The 16,652-nt window shown below is 37.5% G+C and overlaps 1 protein-coding gene and 1 long non-coding RNA gene across 3 annotated transcripts in view; both read left to right on the forward strand.

Annotated features, from left to right (window-relative positions):
• The window catches only part of LOC306999661 (complement C3-like), a 223,736-nt gene that overhangs the window by 75,545 nt on the left and 131,539 nt on the right, over positions 1-16,652 (forward strand). The window contains exons 9-16 of one of the 2 annotated variants that reach the window (XM_079614534.1): positions 837-957; positions 1,114-1,229; positions 5,957-6,103; positions 6,241-6,453; positions 6,596-6,787; positions 6,862-7,014; positions 12,974-13,103; positions 13,233-13,250. In XM_079614534.1, coding sequence (XP_079470660.1) covers positions 837-957; positions 1,114-1,229; positions 5,957-6,103; positions 6,241-6,453; positions 6,596-6,787; positions 6,862-7,014; positions 12,974-13,103; positions 13,233-13,250 — 1,090 coding nt within the window. The remainder of the gene's footprint in view (positions 1-836; positions 958-1,113; positions 1,230-5,956; positions 6,104-6,240; positions 6,454-6,595; positions 6,788-6,861; positions 7,015-12,973; positions 13,104-13,232; positions 13,251-16,652) is intronic. The other variant, XM_079614535.1, reaches the window with a different exon arrangement.
• LOC306999695 lies at positions 15,509-16,063 on the forward strand. Its single transcript, XR_013797905.1, has 3 exons — positions 15,509-15,644; positions 15,817-15,853; positions 15,928-16,063. It is a non-coding gene; the product is annotated as an uncharacterized lncRNA (long non-coding RNA).

The following is a 16,652-nucleotide window of genomic DNA, read 5'->3' on the forward strand; positions in this document are numbered from 1 at the left end:
AGCAATGGTGACAAACAGATCACCTCTGATCATAAGCTCATTATTTATTCATGCAGCAATGCATGATGGGAGCTATGAATGAGTTTTGATTGGTAAAACCCAGAATGCACTGCAACATGCTTTATAAATGTCACCATTGTTGAGATACACAGGCTGATTATTGATGTCTGTGTGTCTCTTTTTTGAACAAGATAAACTTTTTAGAAATGATTTGGATTACATTGTAAAAGTTAATAATATTATGGTGTTCAATGACGGTACCACTATTGATAATAAAGTTACCTAACTCATGAATTGGACTCTATATGAGTTCAGTGATTCAGGTCAAATGATTGTGAAATAATGATTATGTTAGAACACAACCAACACCATCAGATCACCTTTTCTCTTTGTTCATCATCTGCTGTTATAACTCATGTACAACAGTCAAACAAAACTTAATGTTAATAATTTAAGGGTAAAGAGCCCAACTAAAACACACACTGATCTCCATAATGGTGACTTTAATTATGGTTTTCTCCTTCAGTGATTCTGCTTGTTAACATCAGGTGTTTTCAATTCTTACTGAAGGAATTTGTTCAATAACTTTATGGCCATGTCAATATTGCTGAAATCCATTGTTAAATATACGAGTTTAAAATGTAAAACTTACATGCTGCTCCGTAAAGGTGATTACAGTTTTAATGTATTTTTTACAGAATTGTTCTGGCAACCAAAGTTGCCAGCATTATTCCGTAAAAAATACGGGATTTTTTTTACAGTGTAGAATTAACAAGAAGTTACATTTTCAACTTGTCTTGTAGACTGATGTTAATGTCTTTCTCGCACATGAATAGATAAGGGAAGGAGAAGGTGCTGCAGAACTGACCAGGAAGATGATCAATGACACCTTTACAGACATTAACCAGCTGGTTGGACGATCAATCTATGTTTCAGTCAGTCTTCTAACAGAAGGAGGTAGGACTCAACAGATACTGTACATCTGTATGTTTACATGTCTGTGTGTGATTGTATATGAGAGGCTAATCGTGTGTGTGTGTGTGTGTGTGTGTGTGTGTGTGTGTGTGTGTGTGTGTGTGTCTGTGTCTGTGTGTGTCTGTGTGTGTGTTTCAGGCAGTGAAATGGTGGAAGCAGAAAGGAGAGGCATTCAAATTGTGACGTCACCGTACACCATCCACTTCAAGAAAACACCACAATTCTTCATACCTGAACTGCCCATCAGTGTCTCGGTATAAAACAGTAAATGGTTTTACACATTAAACTTGCCAGTTTTGGCTATTATGGTAAAATATAGGGCTGGGTGATATATCGCATGACATTGTTAGGCGCATCTCGTAGGTAAAGCCGGTTCCTTGATTAGTAGTAAATCGCCATCACCTGCTTTCAGATGTAACGGCATTTACTACAACAGGCGTCCTCAACTCTGGACCGCGAGATCCACTTTCCTGCAGAGTTTAGCTCCAATCCTAATCAAACACACCTGAACAAGCTAATCAAGCTCTTAATGATTAATACAACGTTACAGGTACACAACAAAATCCCCAGTGTTAAATCAACATTGCTCAAATATTGTCCCAATCTATAGAGTGTTAAAGTTAATGAGATAATTGTATGATTAATTAAGTGATGTTTGAGCATTAGTGATGAACACCTGATGTTAACAAACAGAATCACTGAAGGAAAGAGAAACACAAGAACTACAACTGACTTCAACCACACCCTTAGTTGAAATCAAATGGAGAAAACATTAAATCTGTGAAGATCTCAGCAGAGGAGGAATAAACAACTCCACAAACAGCATTACCAGCTTCACTTATTAGTTATTACTAACCAGATTTGCTTTATTTTTGTCACAAGTCTATGGAATTGATTGTTGAGAGTTGATATTTAAGTGGTCAAAAAAGTATGCTACCATTATGGTGGTCAGTGTTTGCTTTAGTTGGTCTCATGACCCATTTAATTTCCAAAGCAAGTTATTTATTGCTCAGTTTGTTTTTGCTGCAGTTTGTGGAGCTTGGGCTCTCTGCAGAGAACGTGTTTTTTTTACAGTGTGTTCAGGGGACAGGCAGCTAGCGGATAGTGAGGAGATGTTTGCGGTATGTGAAAAAAAAAAGGTTTTGGCCTAAAAAGTGTGCGAGATCGCTTAGAGCACCTTTAACATCAGGTGTTCATCACTAATGCTCAATCATCTCTTAATTAATCACTTAATTATCTCAATAACTTTAACACTTTTAACACTCTGTAGAATGGGACAATATGTACTCTGAGCAATGTTGATTTAACACTGGGGATTTTGTTGTGTACCTGTAACGTTGCATTAATCATTAAGAGCTTGATTAGCTTGTTCAGGTGTGTTGGATTAGGGTTGGATCTAAACTCTGCAGGAAAGTGGATCTAGAAAGATGTTAAGTTAGCACTGCTCAGTGTTCATATGTGTGCACACTACAGAGTTAAAGTATCATTGAATAAGTGTTGAAGTTAATGAGGTAATTAAGTGGTGATTGAGCATTAATGATGAACACCTGCTGTTAACAAGCAGAATCACTGAAGAACAGAGAAACACAAGAACTACAACTGACTTCAGACATAGCCTTAGATGAAATCAACTAAAATTAAAAGAAGACATTAAATATGTGAAGATCTCAGCAGAGGAGGATTAAACAACTCCACAAACAGCATTACCAGTTTCACTTATTACTAACCAGATTTACTTTATTTAATATCCGGATTAATTAAATCATATTTTGTATTTTAAAGTCATCATAATGGTGGATCGCATTTGCTTTAGTTGGGCTCTTGACCCTTGACTCTTTAATATGAAGTATTCTTTGGCTGTTATAATTTTGTGTTTGTAAACCACATTTGATGTAGCAAAAAAGCCATGAGAAAGTGAGATCAGGTGATGTTGGCTTTTAATTGATGATGATATCATCGTGCAACTGTCTGGCTCCCTGATCTTATTCTCCGCCTAATGCTTTGATTATATTGGACTTGTGTTGTTAATGTTGTTTTATTCATAATAATTAAATTCTACAACATATCTAGCAGTGTTATTTGTAAAACAATATCCTTTTTTTAAAATATTTCTTTAGTGAACAAAAACTTTAATCTATGGCATCACTTAGATGCACACAGACATCAAGAAACAGCGTATGAATCTCAACAATGGTGACAATCAAACAAAATATCCAGATAATCAGTGCATGCTGGGAGATATGGGTGAGTTTTGATTGGTGGTACACCGCATGCACTGCAGCATATAGCATTTCATTGATTGTCACCATTGTTGAGAATCATACACTGATTCTTGATGTCTAAGTAACATCTTAGCAGAAGAAGATTACTGTATTAAATGTTTTTAAAATCATTTATATTATTTAATAAACAGCATTGCTCTGATGTTGTAAAATCAAATGACTTTTAATCTAAAAAATTTTTTTTTTAAAAATCTATAACCAAAGTATTAGACACTGATTAAGTTCAGGCAATTACGTGACGATGACTTTGTATTACACCAGTAAACAGCCATCATCACCTGATCTCACTTTCTCATGGCTTTTTTTGCTACAACAAATGTGCTTTCCAAACACACAATTATAACAGCCAAAAGAATATTTTAGATTTAAGTGTTAAGGGTCGAGAGCCCAATTAAACCAAATGCTATCCACCATCATGGTGACTTTAAAATACAAAATATGATTTCATTAAACCGGATATTAAATAAAGTCAGTCTGGTTAGTAATAAGTGACGCTGGTAATGCTGTTTGTGGAGTTGTTTAATCCTCCTCTGCTGAGAACTTGAGAGATTTAATGTCTTCTTTTATCTATAGTTGATTTCATCTAAGGCTGTGTCTGAAGTCAGTTGTAGTTCTTGTGTTTCTCTGTTCTTCAGTGATTCTGCTTGTTAACAGCAGGTGTTCATAATTAATGCTCAATCACCACTTAATTCATTAACTTCAACACTGCTTCAATGGTACTTTAACTCTGTAGTGTGCACACATATGAACACTGAGCAGTGCTAATTTAACATGGGTGTTTTTCTGTATACGATTACATAAATCTTATCCATTTCATTTACATATGACTGACAAATATTAATCAAATTCAGTTTATTAATACAATTACATAAATCTTATCTGTTTCATTTATATATGACTTAAAAATATGAATCACATTCAGATTATTAATTGGTTTATGTTAAAACTATGTAATCCAAATGGATGGAAATTTGTTATGCAATTCAAATACATAAATCTTATGTTTAGATATAAAAAAAAATTTGAGTGCAGTTTTTCAGCCAGGAGAGAGAACTAATTAGTGAAATCAGCTGACTGAGTTCATGGGTGGAATAAACATATGGCAGGACTTTTACTTTCTGACCCCTGGACTTTCCACCTCTGGTCCACGCGCCCCACTGCTCTGAACATTTTGTATGTCTCCCTTATTTAACACACCTGAATCAGATCATCAGCTCGTTGGAGAGACTCCACGCAGCAAAATCCCCAGAGTTAAATTAACTCTGCTCAGATAATATTTGGTCCCTCTCTACAGAGAGTTAAAATAACTCTGAATCAGAGTTAAAGTTAATGAAATACTTAAGTGATTAATTATGAACACCTGCTGTCAACAAGCAGTATCACTGAAGGAAAGAGAAACTCAAAACTAATTTTTTTTTTTTTTAGACACAGACATCAATAATCAGCATATGAATCTCAACAATGGTGGCATGTTTCATTCCGTAATGCATGCTGGGAGCCACAATAGTATAAAACTCACGGCTCCCATGATGCATTGCAGCATGAAACATGTCACCATTGTTGAGATTCATATGCTGATTCTTGACATCTGTGTCTTAAAAGAAAAAAAAATCCCTGAAAAGTGTTTTAAAAATTCAGATCATCTAATCTGTAGCGATTTTCATTCTGAAAATAATCTACTAATATCCAAAAACACTTTTGGACAGTGATGAGAGAAGTAACTCTACTTTTTACAATTGAAAACTATATCACCTGATCATCTTTGTTTCTGGCTTTCTTTGTAACAATTTACATGTTTTGGTAAAACCAGTTACAAAAACCACAAATACACACAAAAAAAAATGAAGAGTAAAACTGCCCAACTAAAGGAAACACTGGTCTCCAGAATGGTAACCAACAAATTTCAATAAATCCTCAACATCTACACCTCTGTTCATTCTCACTAAGACCTTCTGTAGATGTATGACAGAAATAAAGTCAGTCTGGTTAGTAATAAGTGAGGTTGGTAATGCTGTTTGTGGAGTTATTTAATCCTCCTCTGCTGAGATCTTGCTGTGGCTGGAAGTCAGTTGTAGTTCTTGAGTTTCTCTTTCCTTCAGTTATTCTGCTTGTTGACAGCAGGTGTTCATGATTAATGCCCAATCATCACTTAATTAATCACTTAAGTATCTCATTAACTTTAACTCTGATTCAGAGTTATTTTAACTCTCTGTAGAGAGGGACCAAATGTTCTCTGAGCAGAGTTAATTTAACTCTGGGGATTTTGCTGCGTGGAGTCTCTCCAACGAGCTGATGATCTGATTCAGGTGTGTTAAATAAGGGAGACATACAAAATGTTCAGAGCAGTGGGGCGCGAGGACTGGAATTGAGAACCACTGTGTTAAGATAACATTCACACATCAGCACCAAAATACTGAACAAATGGCAGATTTTGAAACTCTCATGACAGATCTCACTACTTGAACCTTTTAGCAATTGGCTGAGGTGGCATTTTTACATAAAGTTGAGCAGTTCTCAAATTTATGCCACACTCAATGTCAACGCTTGTAATGCTAATTTGCCAGTAATGTTACAACATTTCATCCCGTAAATCTGTCACTGGTTTACAATTGAAAACTGTTAATATAAAGTTAAGAACCTGAATGATTGTAGAAACTATAGAATAATTTCATTAATTTTTGCTCTGAATTCTATAAAAGGTGTACGTAACAAATCCTGACCAGACTCCTGCTGAAAATGTGGAAGTGGAGGTCAATCCTGGAGGGGTCAGAGGTCAAACAAGAGCCAATGGCATTATGAAGGTTATCGTCAACCCTCCAAGAGGAGCTTCCACACTGGAGATCACTGTAAGACCTAACTCAACTAATGTTTAGTCAGTTTCACTGATGAACTAGTGGAAAAACGACCAGTTAACATATGTTGAACAGGAAATGGATTATATTGTACACAGCACATCAGAAAACAATACATTTATTCTTTCTAGGCAAAAACCACAGATAGAGAATTAAGAGATAAACAGCAGGCAGTGAATACGATGACGGCTCTCGCTTACATTCCCAAAGTAGACAAAGACGGCTCCAAGAACTACCTGCAAGTCGGCATTGATGCTGCAGAGCTTCAAATCGGTGATCAAATGAATGTTAATCTCAACTCTAGACAAATTCCAGGAGTCAATAATCAAGATTACACATACATGGTAAATATTATGGTTATTTCTTATTCAGCTGCAGCACACATGTATTCATTTATTGTGTCAATATTTTATTTCTACCACAGCTCTTGTGTTTGAAACTGTACAAAGTTCTTAAGCCTTTTTTACTTATCTGTCTCATTTACAGATCTTAAGTAAAGGTCAGATTGTTCAAGCAAGCAGGTTTAAGAGGAGAGGACAATCTCTAGTGGCTCTGACTCTACCTGTGACCAAAGACATGGTGCCGTCCTTCCGCTTTGTGGCTTATTATCATGTGGGCGCGTCTGAGGTGGTGTCTGCTTCAGTCTGGGTCGACGTGAAGGACACGTGCATGGGAACGGTGGGTCAACCATCACAAGAAATGGGTGATGTGCTAATCAACAAGATCTGATTCAGTGTCTCTCGTTATAACAGCTCAAGCTTCAGGTGAAAGATAAGAAGAATCCCTATGGACCAGGAAATCCGGTCACGCTGCAGATAACTGGAGATCCTGGAGCTAGAGTTGGGCTGGTGGTGGTTGATAAGGCTGTGCAAGTCCTTAACAAGAACAGACTCACTCAGATGAAGGTGAAGGACCTTCTTCAGACGTCATTGCACATCAGCTCTGATTTAAAACGCCTGTAACTGCACTGTAAAAAATTGCTGTAAAAAACAGCCATATTTTACAGTAACATGCTGTTTTTCATTAAAACAGTAATATACCGTAAACAAATGCATTCTGGGTGATATTTGTAGTTTCAGAGAAACTAGCCTACAGGAATATACTGTGAATTAATAGCACTCAAAGTCGACACTCAGAGGCTGTGTTCCAAATCACTCCCTATACCCTAATTCAGTGGTTCTCAACTCCAGTCCTCGGGACCCACTGCTCTGCACATTTTGTATGTCTCCCTTATTTAACACACCTGAATCAGATCATCAGCTCGTTGGAGAGACTCCACGCAGCAAAATCCCCAGAGTTAAATTAACTCTGCTCAGATTACATTTGGTCCCTCTCTACAGAGAGTTAAAATAACTCTGAATCAGAGTTAAAGTTAATGAGATACTTAAGTGATTAATTAAGTGATGATTGGGCATTAATGATGAACACCTGCTGTCAACAAGCAGAATAACTGAAGGAAAGAGAAACTCAAGAACTACAACTGACTTCCAGCCACAGCAAGATCTCAGCAGAGGAGGATTAAATAACTCCACAAACAGCATTGCATTACCAACCTCACTTATTACTAACCAGACTGACTTTATTTCTGTCAGACATCTACAGAAGGTCTTAGTGAGAATTAACAGAGGTATAGATGTTGACGATTTATTGCATTTTTTTGGTTACCATTCTGGAGGCCAGTGTTTCCTTTACTTGGGCAGTTTGTTTTGTGTGTGTGAGTGTGAGTTTGTGGTTTTAATAACAGTTTTTACCAAAACATGTAAATTGTTACAAAGAAAGCCAAAAACAAAGATGATCAGGTGATGTAGATTTCAATTGCAAAAAGTAGAATAATGCACTTCTCTCATCACTGTCCAAAAGTGGTTATTGGATATTAGTATATTACATTCACAAACGATACTCGCTACAGATTGGACGATCTGAATTTAGAATTTTTTTAAACACTTATAGGGACTTTTTTCTTTTAAGACACAGCTGTCAAGAATCAGAATATGAATCTCAACAATGGTGACATGTTTCATGCCGCAATGCATCCTGGGAGCTGTGAGTTTTATACTATTGTGGCTCCCAGCATGCATTGTGGCATGAATCATGTCACCATTGTTGAGATTCATATGCTGAATCTTGATGTCTGTGTCCAAAAAAAAAAAAATCCCATAATGCATTTTAAAAATCTAAATTCAGATTGTCCGATCTGTGGCAAGGGAGTATTGTTAGTGAATATAATCTGTGAATATAATCTATTAACATCAAATAACCACTGTTGACAGTGATGAGATAAATGCATTATTCTACTTTTTGTTGTTGAAAACTATATCACCTGATCATATTTGTTTCTGGCTTTCTTTGTAACAATTTACATGTTTTGGTAAAAACTGTTACAAAAACCACAATCTCACAAGAAAAAAAGAGTAAAACTGAACAACTAAAGGAAACACTGGTCTCCAGAATGGTAACCAACAAAAAATCAATAAATCCTCAACATCTATACCTCTGTTAATTCTCACTAAGACCTTCTGTAGACGTATGACAGAAATAAAGTCAGTCTGGTTAGTAATAAGTGAGGTTGGTAATGCTGTTTGTGGAGTTATTTAATCCTCCTCTGCTGAGATCTTGCTGTGGCTGGAAGTCAGTTGTAGTTCTTCACTGTAAAAAATAAAACATAGATTTTATTTATATTTAATTAATTAAAATGAGGCAACAGATTACAAGCAATATTATTAATTAAATTTAACAAATTAGAATTGAGTAATAGTTAATCAAATAAATTCCTTAAATGTTAACCATTTAAAATAAGTAAAATTTACAAAATATATGTTATTGCCAACATTGAAGACACCTGATGTTAACAAGCAGAATCACTGAAGGAGAAAACCATAATTAAAGTCACCATTATGGAGATGAGTGTGTGTTTTAGTTGGGCTCTTCACCCTTAAATTATTAACTTTAAGTTTTGTTTGGCTGCTGTACATGAGTTATAACAGCCAGATGAACAAACGGTGATCTGATAGTGTTGGTTGTGTTTTTACATAATCATTATTTCACAATCATTTGACCTGAATCACTGATCTCAAATGGAGTCCAGTTTATGAGTTAAGTTAACTTTATTAACTATAGAAGTAGTGGCCTTGTTACACCATAATATTTTTAACTTTTACAATGTAATCCAAATAATTTCTAAAAAGTTTCTCTTTTAGAAAAAAACAAAAGTTGTTCTCTATAAAAAAAAACACAGACATCATGAATCAGCCTGTGCATCTCAACAATGGTGACATTTATAAAGCATGTTGCAGTGCATTCTGGGTTGCACCAATCAAAACTCATTCATGGCTCCCATCATGCATTGCTGCATGAATAAATAATGAGCTTATGATCAGAGGTTGTCACCATTGCTGAGATTCATATGCTAAATCATGATGTCTGTGTGTGCCTAAATAAACACACATATATTTTTTATTATTATTGATTTGATCATTTGGATTCCATTGAAAAGGCTAATCATATTATGCAGCTAGAATTAACAAAATACATTTAACTGGACTATAAATTGGACTCTACATGAGATCAGTAATTCAAGTCAATGATTGTGAAATTGTGAAACACAACCAACACCATCAGATCAACCTTTCTATTTGTTCTTCTGGCTGTTATAACTCATGTACAACAGCCAAACAAAACTTAAAGTTGTTAATTTAACCCTCTAGGCGCCACGGTCGAGTTTACTCGACAAGATGCGGCACTGAATAAAACGGCCGATTTTGTCAAATAGGGTGTCACATTTCCTTCAACCTCCCATCCACTAGTTGGCAGACATGTTATACTCCATCCCAGACTAAAAAAAACGTCATGTTTTTATACAAAATTTTCGAGCTAGAGCGCATTGAATCAGCGCGAACAAAAGCGGAGCTAGTGTGCGAGTGAGCCATTTTATCAGAGCAATATTGTCAACGTCAGCGAGTATTTGCATTAGATTATTATTATTATTATTATTATATAATTGCATCAATAAAGCTTACCCAGAATGAAGTGTTGGGTCTTCTATTCGCGGACCCTGGTTCTGAAGGGAAATATCTGCCTTCAGAAGTTGACGGTGATTATGAAAGTGAAAGTATAGCCCGTACGTTACACCAAGCACAAACGGTAAATCCTTTGCCCAATGTCCTTTGCCCGATGTCAGTGGTGGGAACAATGTTTCCCGGGGTCGGAGTGTTCATCGCGAAGTTAGCAGGTGTGTTATTGTTGTGGGGAACGAGGCGAGAGATTTTTTTTACCGCGCTAGCCATGTAGTTTGTCTTCTGACCGTGCCTCTCCGCAATCGCGGCGACATTATTGTGGTGGAGACTTTGTCTAAAGCTACTGGCTATGTTAGATGAGGTCAAAGTATTCATAGGGCAGGGTGGAGAGTCACAATGACAATGACAGTAGTCCGAGCTGTGCGCACTCGGCGCGCGCGCGAGGCAGATCTGGCCGCGCCCGCGCTGCTCGTAGCAGGAGCAGAGGCGGTGTGACATGGGGCAACTAAACAGGTCTTGTCTACTTGTGTTTGTGTGTCATATGAATAATATATATATGTAATATATATATAATCAGAGTGCCTACTGTAGTAAATGGAAAATCTCTACAGCAAAAGGCCAACCACTACATGCATTCGGTTTGTTTCTACTATTTATTAGTAATGATTTACACAGTTTGTTTACTACTTACTATTTACCTGAGCATTCAGTATGGTGCAATATAGCATACAGAAGGTGAGGGACATTTTTTTGGGGAAAGAAGTGCTGCATTTTATCATTTAAACTTGTGAATTTTCATGAAAATTCTATAATCCAAGGTGGCCGCCACCATATGACGTCATTATATGCAAATTAGATGGGAAAATGTAATCCCTACATAAACATTGGGTCATCCTTATTATTTCTCTAATTTACAGAAAGTCTCTATCTTTTATCACTTTTAAGATATAGGCTTTTGAAATTAAGATGTCAAAATCAAACGTTTTAGGAAAAAACCTCTGGCGCCTAAAGGGTTAAGGGTCAAGAGCCCAACTAAAACACACACTGATCTCAATAATGGTGACTTTAATTATGGTTTTCTCCTTCAGTGATTGTGCTTGTTAACATCAGGTGTCTTCAATGTTGGCAATAACATATATTTTGTAAATTTTACTCATTTTAAATGGTTAGCATTTAAGGAATTAATTTGATTAATTATTACTCAATTCTAATTTGTTAAATTTAATTAATAGTATTGCTTGTAATCTGTTGCCTCATTTTTATTAATTAAATATAAATAAAATCTGTTTTATTTTTTACAGTGGTTTCTCTTTCCTTCAGGGATTCTGCTGGTTGACAGCAGGTGTTCATCATTAATGCCCAATCAACACTTAATTAATCACTTAAGTATCTCATTAACTTTAACTCTGATTCAGAGTTATTTTAACTCTCTGTAGAGAGGGACCAAATGTTATCTGAGCAGCACCTAAGTAATAAACAAAAGAAGTTAATTTCACTGAAATATTAGTAAAAGTTCATAGAAAAAAGTTTTGCGAAGTCAATAACTGATAAAGAGTGTAAATATTAAACTGAAGTCTTTTATGTGTTTTGCACAAGATGATACAGGAGAGATCTTTTAGTTTAAATAATGAGTTTTGTGGGTCACCATTGTGCTGGAGAGTAGAGCCTGTGCTTCAGTCAAAGATGAGCAGAGTAACATTGATGTTATGCTGTCCGTTGCTTTACTTAAACGCAGGAACTGTGTAGTTGCTGATGCAGTGACAATCTCGTTGCTAAATACTTTAGCACATAAATGTGTGCTACTGTTTGCTAAGTGCGAATTGCAAAGATTAGTTAATGTCATGTTTTTAATTCATTCACGGTTAGATGTTTGCAGTATTATATTAAGAGATATTCATTTTCAGTGGACTCTAATGGCGCTTTTCCACTGCATGGTACGGCTCGGTACGGTTCAACACGGCGCGGAGCGGTTCGGCTCGCTTCGCTTTTCCACTGCGTGGTACGACTCAACTCGGTACGGCACGGTTCGGTTCGCTTTAGCTCGGTTGCTTTTCCACTGCAGTTAGTACCGCTTCAAAGTGGGTGGGACTGATCGTTATTGTAGGTCCGGTGGTAGCCGTGTGCGGCTAAGAGCTGTGCTACTTCCGCTCCTCGGCAACCAACGAGAGGAAAGTCTGCACCTCGTCCACTGACCACGATTCAGCCATTTCTTGTTTGATTTTTTTTACTTTTTTTGTCAAGTAAAAACTCAAAAAACAGGTGCTACCGCGTTTGCTGTTGTCTGGCTATTTAAATATAGCGGGTTTAGTGTCTCGTGTAGCAAATACAATGACGCTGAAGTGACGATTCTGTCTGACCAATCAGTGATCTGCAGTGTTTTCACGTCACATTTAGTATCGGTACGGTACGCTTGGAACCTCAACAGAGGTGGTACCATTTAAAGCGAGCCGAAGCGAGCCGTGCCGTACCGTACCATGCAGTGGAAATGCGCCATAAGTGAGCCGTACCGAACCGAGCCGTACCGTACCATGCAGTGGAAAAGCGCCAAAGCGTGCCGTGCCGTACCGAACCGTACCGTACCATGCAGTGGAAAAGCGCCAAAAGTAAGTTCACAGTACTATCAGTATAAATACTCGTTTTTAAACTTGAACTGTTTGAAGCAATCGGTTTCCCAAATGATATGAGTTACCTTCCATTGTATTTTTACAGTAACAAACTGTAAAAAAGGAGAGCTGTATAATAACGGTAGAGGGCTGTAAATTAACAGTACTTTGCTGGCAACCCAGCTGCCAGTAGATTACTGTTATTTTACAGCGCAATTTTTTACAGTGAATCTTTTTTGCACCTCTAGATCTGGGACGTCATAGAGAAGCATGACACCGGCTGTACGGCAGGAGGTGGAAGAGACAGTATGGGGGTTTTCACTGATGCAGGTCTGATGTTTGAGTCCAGCACTGCAGGAGGAACCAAAACCAGAACAGGTTTTTTTTCTTTTCTTTTTTTTCTTCAACTATTAAAAAAATAGAAATATATTATCTTCATTCACTGAAAAATATTCCCAAGGTTATTTTCATTTATATTTTCATTTTGTGTATGTCTGCTCTGACAAGCCAGAGGACCAAAACTCGGTGATTGGTGATGTATAGAAAACACAGTTTGATGCAAACTAGCATTCTGAATGTTTCTAAATGCTCATGTTCATTACATCACATTGTCATAATTTCTAAGGAATTGTGTAAACTAGGGAAGACTGGGTCAAGTTGTCACCAGGTCAGTATCTATACTTACATGAATTTAGCAGACATGAAGGTTTTGGAGAGTGACTTTGTGCCTCATTGTGAAGGAACACCAAAGCGGCCCTCGTTCAGTTACCCTAGCTGGAGAGAGGGAGCACATACTCTTAGGGTGAATTGAGGAACTGTAGGAAGGTCCCAGATAGCAACATTGTTTCGGCCCAGATCCGGCCCACATCTGGCACTTGTGGAATGCGGATCTGGCCCACATGCAGCGTGGAACGATGGCACTTGAGTGAACCGCTCCTGTTTGCCAGATCTGAGCCACAAGCAGACCATAGCAATGCCACATGTCAGCCAAGAGCAAAGAAATAAACCAGAACAGGACCTTATCTGAGCCACAAAGTTTGTGTATATTAAATATAGAGTTATTTCAGCATTAATAAGCCTGTTAACAAGCAGAATCACTGAAGGAAAGAAGAGAACAGAAAAAGAGACGAACAGAAACACAAGAACTAAAACTGACTTCAGACACAGCCTTAGATGAAATCCACTGAAGAGAAAAGAAGACATTAAATCTGTGAAGATCTCAGCAGAGGAGGAATAAACAACTCCACAAACAGCATTACCAGCTTCACTTATTATTAACCAGACTGACTTTATTTCTGTCAGATGTCTTCAGAAGTTCTTATTGAGAATTAACAGTTTTAACTCAGATGTGTTTCATGTGAAGTCACCATAACAGTGATTAGTGTTTCCATTAGTTGAGCTCTTAACTCTTATTAAGTTTTAAGTTGTTTTGGCCACTTTGACATTGTGTTTGACAAACACATTTGCAGTACCAAAGAAAGCTAAAGTGAAACGAGATCAGGTAATGAGGGTTACCTGTTGATGGTTTTCTAATTATCATGAAATAACCTGATTCACTGATGTCTTTGGAATCAAACAATTGTGTTGATCCATTAATATTTTCAAAACACAAACCCTGTGTGACTGCAGCATGATTTCCAGCAATGCAATAACAGTCAGTTTAAATCTTTTAAGAAACGAGATCAGAAAGGAAATTTATGCTGACACATACAGATATCAACAATCAGCGTATGAATCTCAACCATGGTGACAATCACAAATATTTAGATGATTAATTCAGAACATCACTGAAAAGCTACTAATTCACAACAAAAACAACAGCAAACAATAAAAGCAAATATTTAGAATTAAACTAAATAATAGGACAATTCAGCAATGTTGCAATGCATGCTGGGAGTTTTGTACTATGCTGGTACCTAGCATGCATTGCAGCAAGGTACTTTTGATTGTCACCATTGTTGAGATTCATACGCTGATTGTTGATGTCTGTGTGTGTCAGCATAAACTGATTTTTTGTGCTCATTTTTTGTTAAAGTCTTCTCTAAATGTTATGTTCTTTAAACTCGTTGTTATAATATTTCTGCAGTAACACAGGGTTTAGATGTGAAAATATGCTGTGCTTTAGCTGTGACTAAAGTCAGCTGTAGTTCTTGTGTTTCTGCTCGTCTCTTATTCTGTTCTCTTCTTTCCTTCAGTGATTCTGCTTGTTAACAGGCTTATTAATGCTGAAATAACTCCATATTTAATATACACAAACTTTGTGGCTCAGATAAGGTCCTGTTCTGGTTTATTTCTTTGCTCTTGGCTGACATGTGGCATTGCTATGGTCTGCTTGTGGCCCAGATCTGGCAAACAGGAGCGGTCCACTCAACTGCCGTCATTCCACGCTGCATCTGGGCCGAAACAATGTTGCTATCTGGGGTGCAGTCCAATGGCAGTCTTGAAAGTCAACATCAAAACTTTAAATATGATTCTGCACTGGGACACGTTCCTTTCATTGCCAAGTCTAGTGATATAGGGCCTGTTTTTCACCTGGTCACTTCATGCATTTGTACTGATCAGATAGCTATCTGATTAACCAAAACTATGCCATTTACACTTGGTCACACTGTAAATGTGTTTTCGCTAAATGGATATAAATCCATTCTTCAATTCCCACATTATTTGCAGAATTAATTGAGTTCACGTCACAGAAAGTAATAGATATGAGCTGTATTTTATTTATTATCAGCTAATTTCAAAATCAAAGCTCGCAATAGGGAGTAAAGTCCAGGGGTCAGAAAGTAAAAGTCCTGCCATATGTTTATTCCACCCATGAACTCACACAGCAAAAACTCCAGTGATTAATGAACTCTCCTGGGAATTTATTTGGATCCAGACTCAAGAGTGTTAAAGTTAGTTGCTGGGGACTTTAATCAGGTAAATATGAAAAAAGTCCTCCCTCACTTTTATCAACATGTACACTTTGCTACGAGGGAAAAAAATATACTTGATCATGTGTACACAAACATTAAGGGAGCATTTAAAGCATCCCCCGCCCCCATCTTGGCTCATCTGACCACATTTCTGTAATGCTAACTCCATCTTACAGACCCTTGCTCATCCGAACAAAACCCTCCTTAAAACAGGTGAGAGTTTGGCCAGAGGGAGCCATGTGAGCATTGCAGGATTGTTTTGAATGCACTAACTGGTCTGTCTTCAGAGATGCTGCTACTAAAGGACATACCACAGACATTGAGGAGTATGCTGATGTTGTATCAGGATACATACTTAAGTGTATGGATGATGTGTGTGACACAAAAAGCATTATAGTTCGGGCAAACCGGAAACCATGGATGATGACAGAGGTCCAAGCCCTGCTCAAAGTTCGGAACACTGCCTTCAAATCTGGGGATGTTACTGCTCTCAGGTCTGCAAGAGCCAATCTGAATAAAGCAATCAGACTGGCAAAGAGGGCGCATGGACAAAAAATTCAGGGTCATTTGAATGACCATAGAGATACCAGAAAACTGTGGCATGAAATCCAGGCTGTCACGGACTATAAGACCGCCCCCCAGCTTTGTGATGACAGCACGGATTTCCTCAATGAGCTTAACAATTACTTCGGCAGGTTTGAAGCACAGAATACTACACCAGCAAGGAAAACCATTCCACATGATGAAGACCAGGTCCTCAGACTGGATCCAGAAGATGTCCGCCGGGTGCTGAAGAAAATTGACCCACGGAAAGCTGCTGGTCCAGACATGATACCAGGCTGCTTGCTTAAGGGGTGTGCTGATCAGCTGTCTCATGTCCTCACAGACATATTTAACATCTCCCTGAGTCAAGCTGTTGTGCCTTCTTGTTATAAAACCTCAGCCATCATTCCTGTTCCAAAAAAGCACACCATCAATAGTCTAAAGGACTTTTGTCAACTATAGGATTTTT

Source organism: Phoxinus phoxinus (genome assembly GCF_949152265.1).
Source record: "Phoxinus phoxinus genome assembly, chromosome: 6".
Classification (NCBI taxonomy): Eukaryota; Metazoa; Chordata; class Actinopteri; order Cypriniformes; family Leuciscidae; genus Phoxinus; species Phoxinus phoxinus.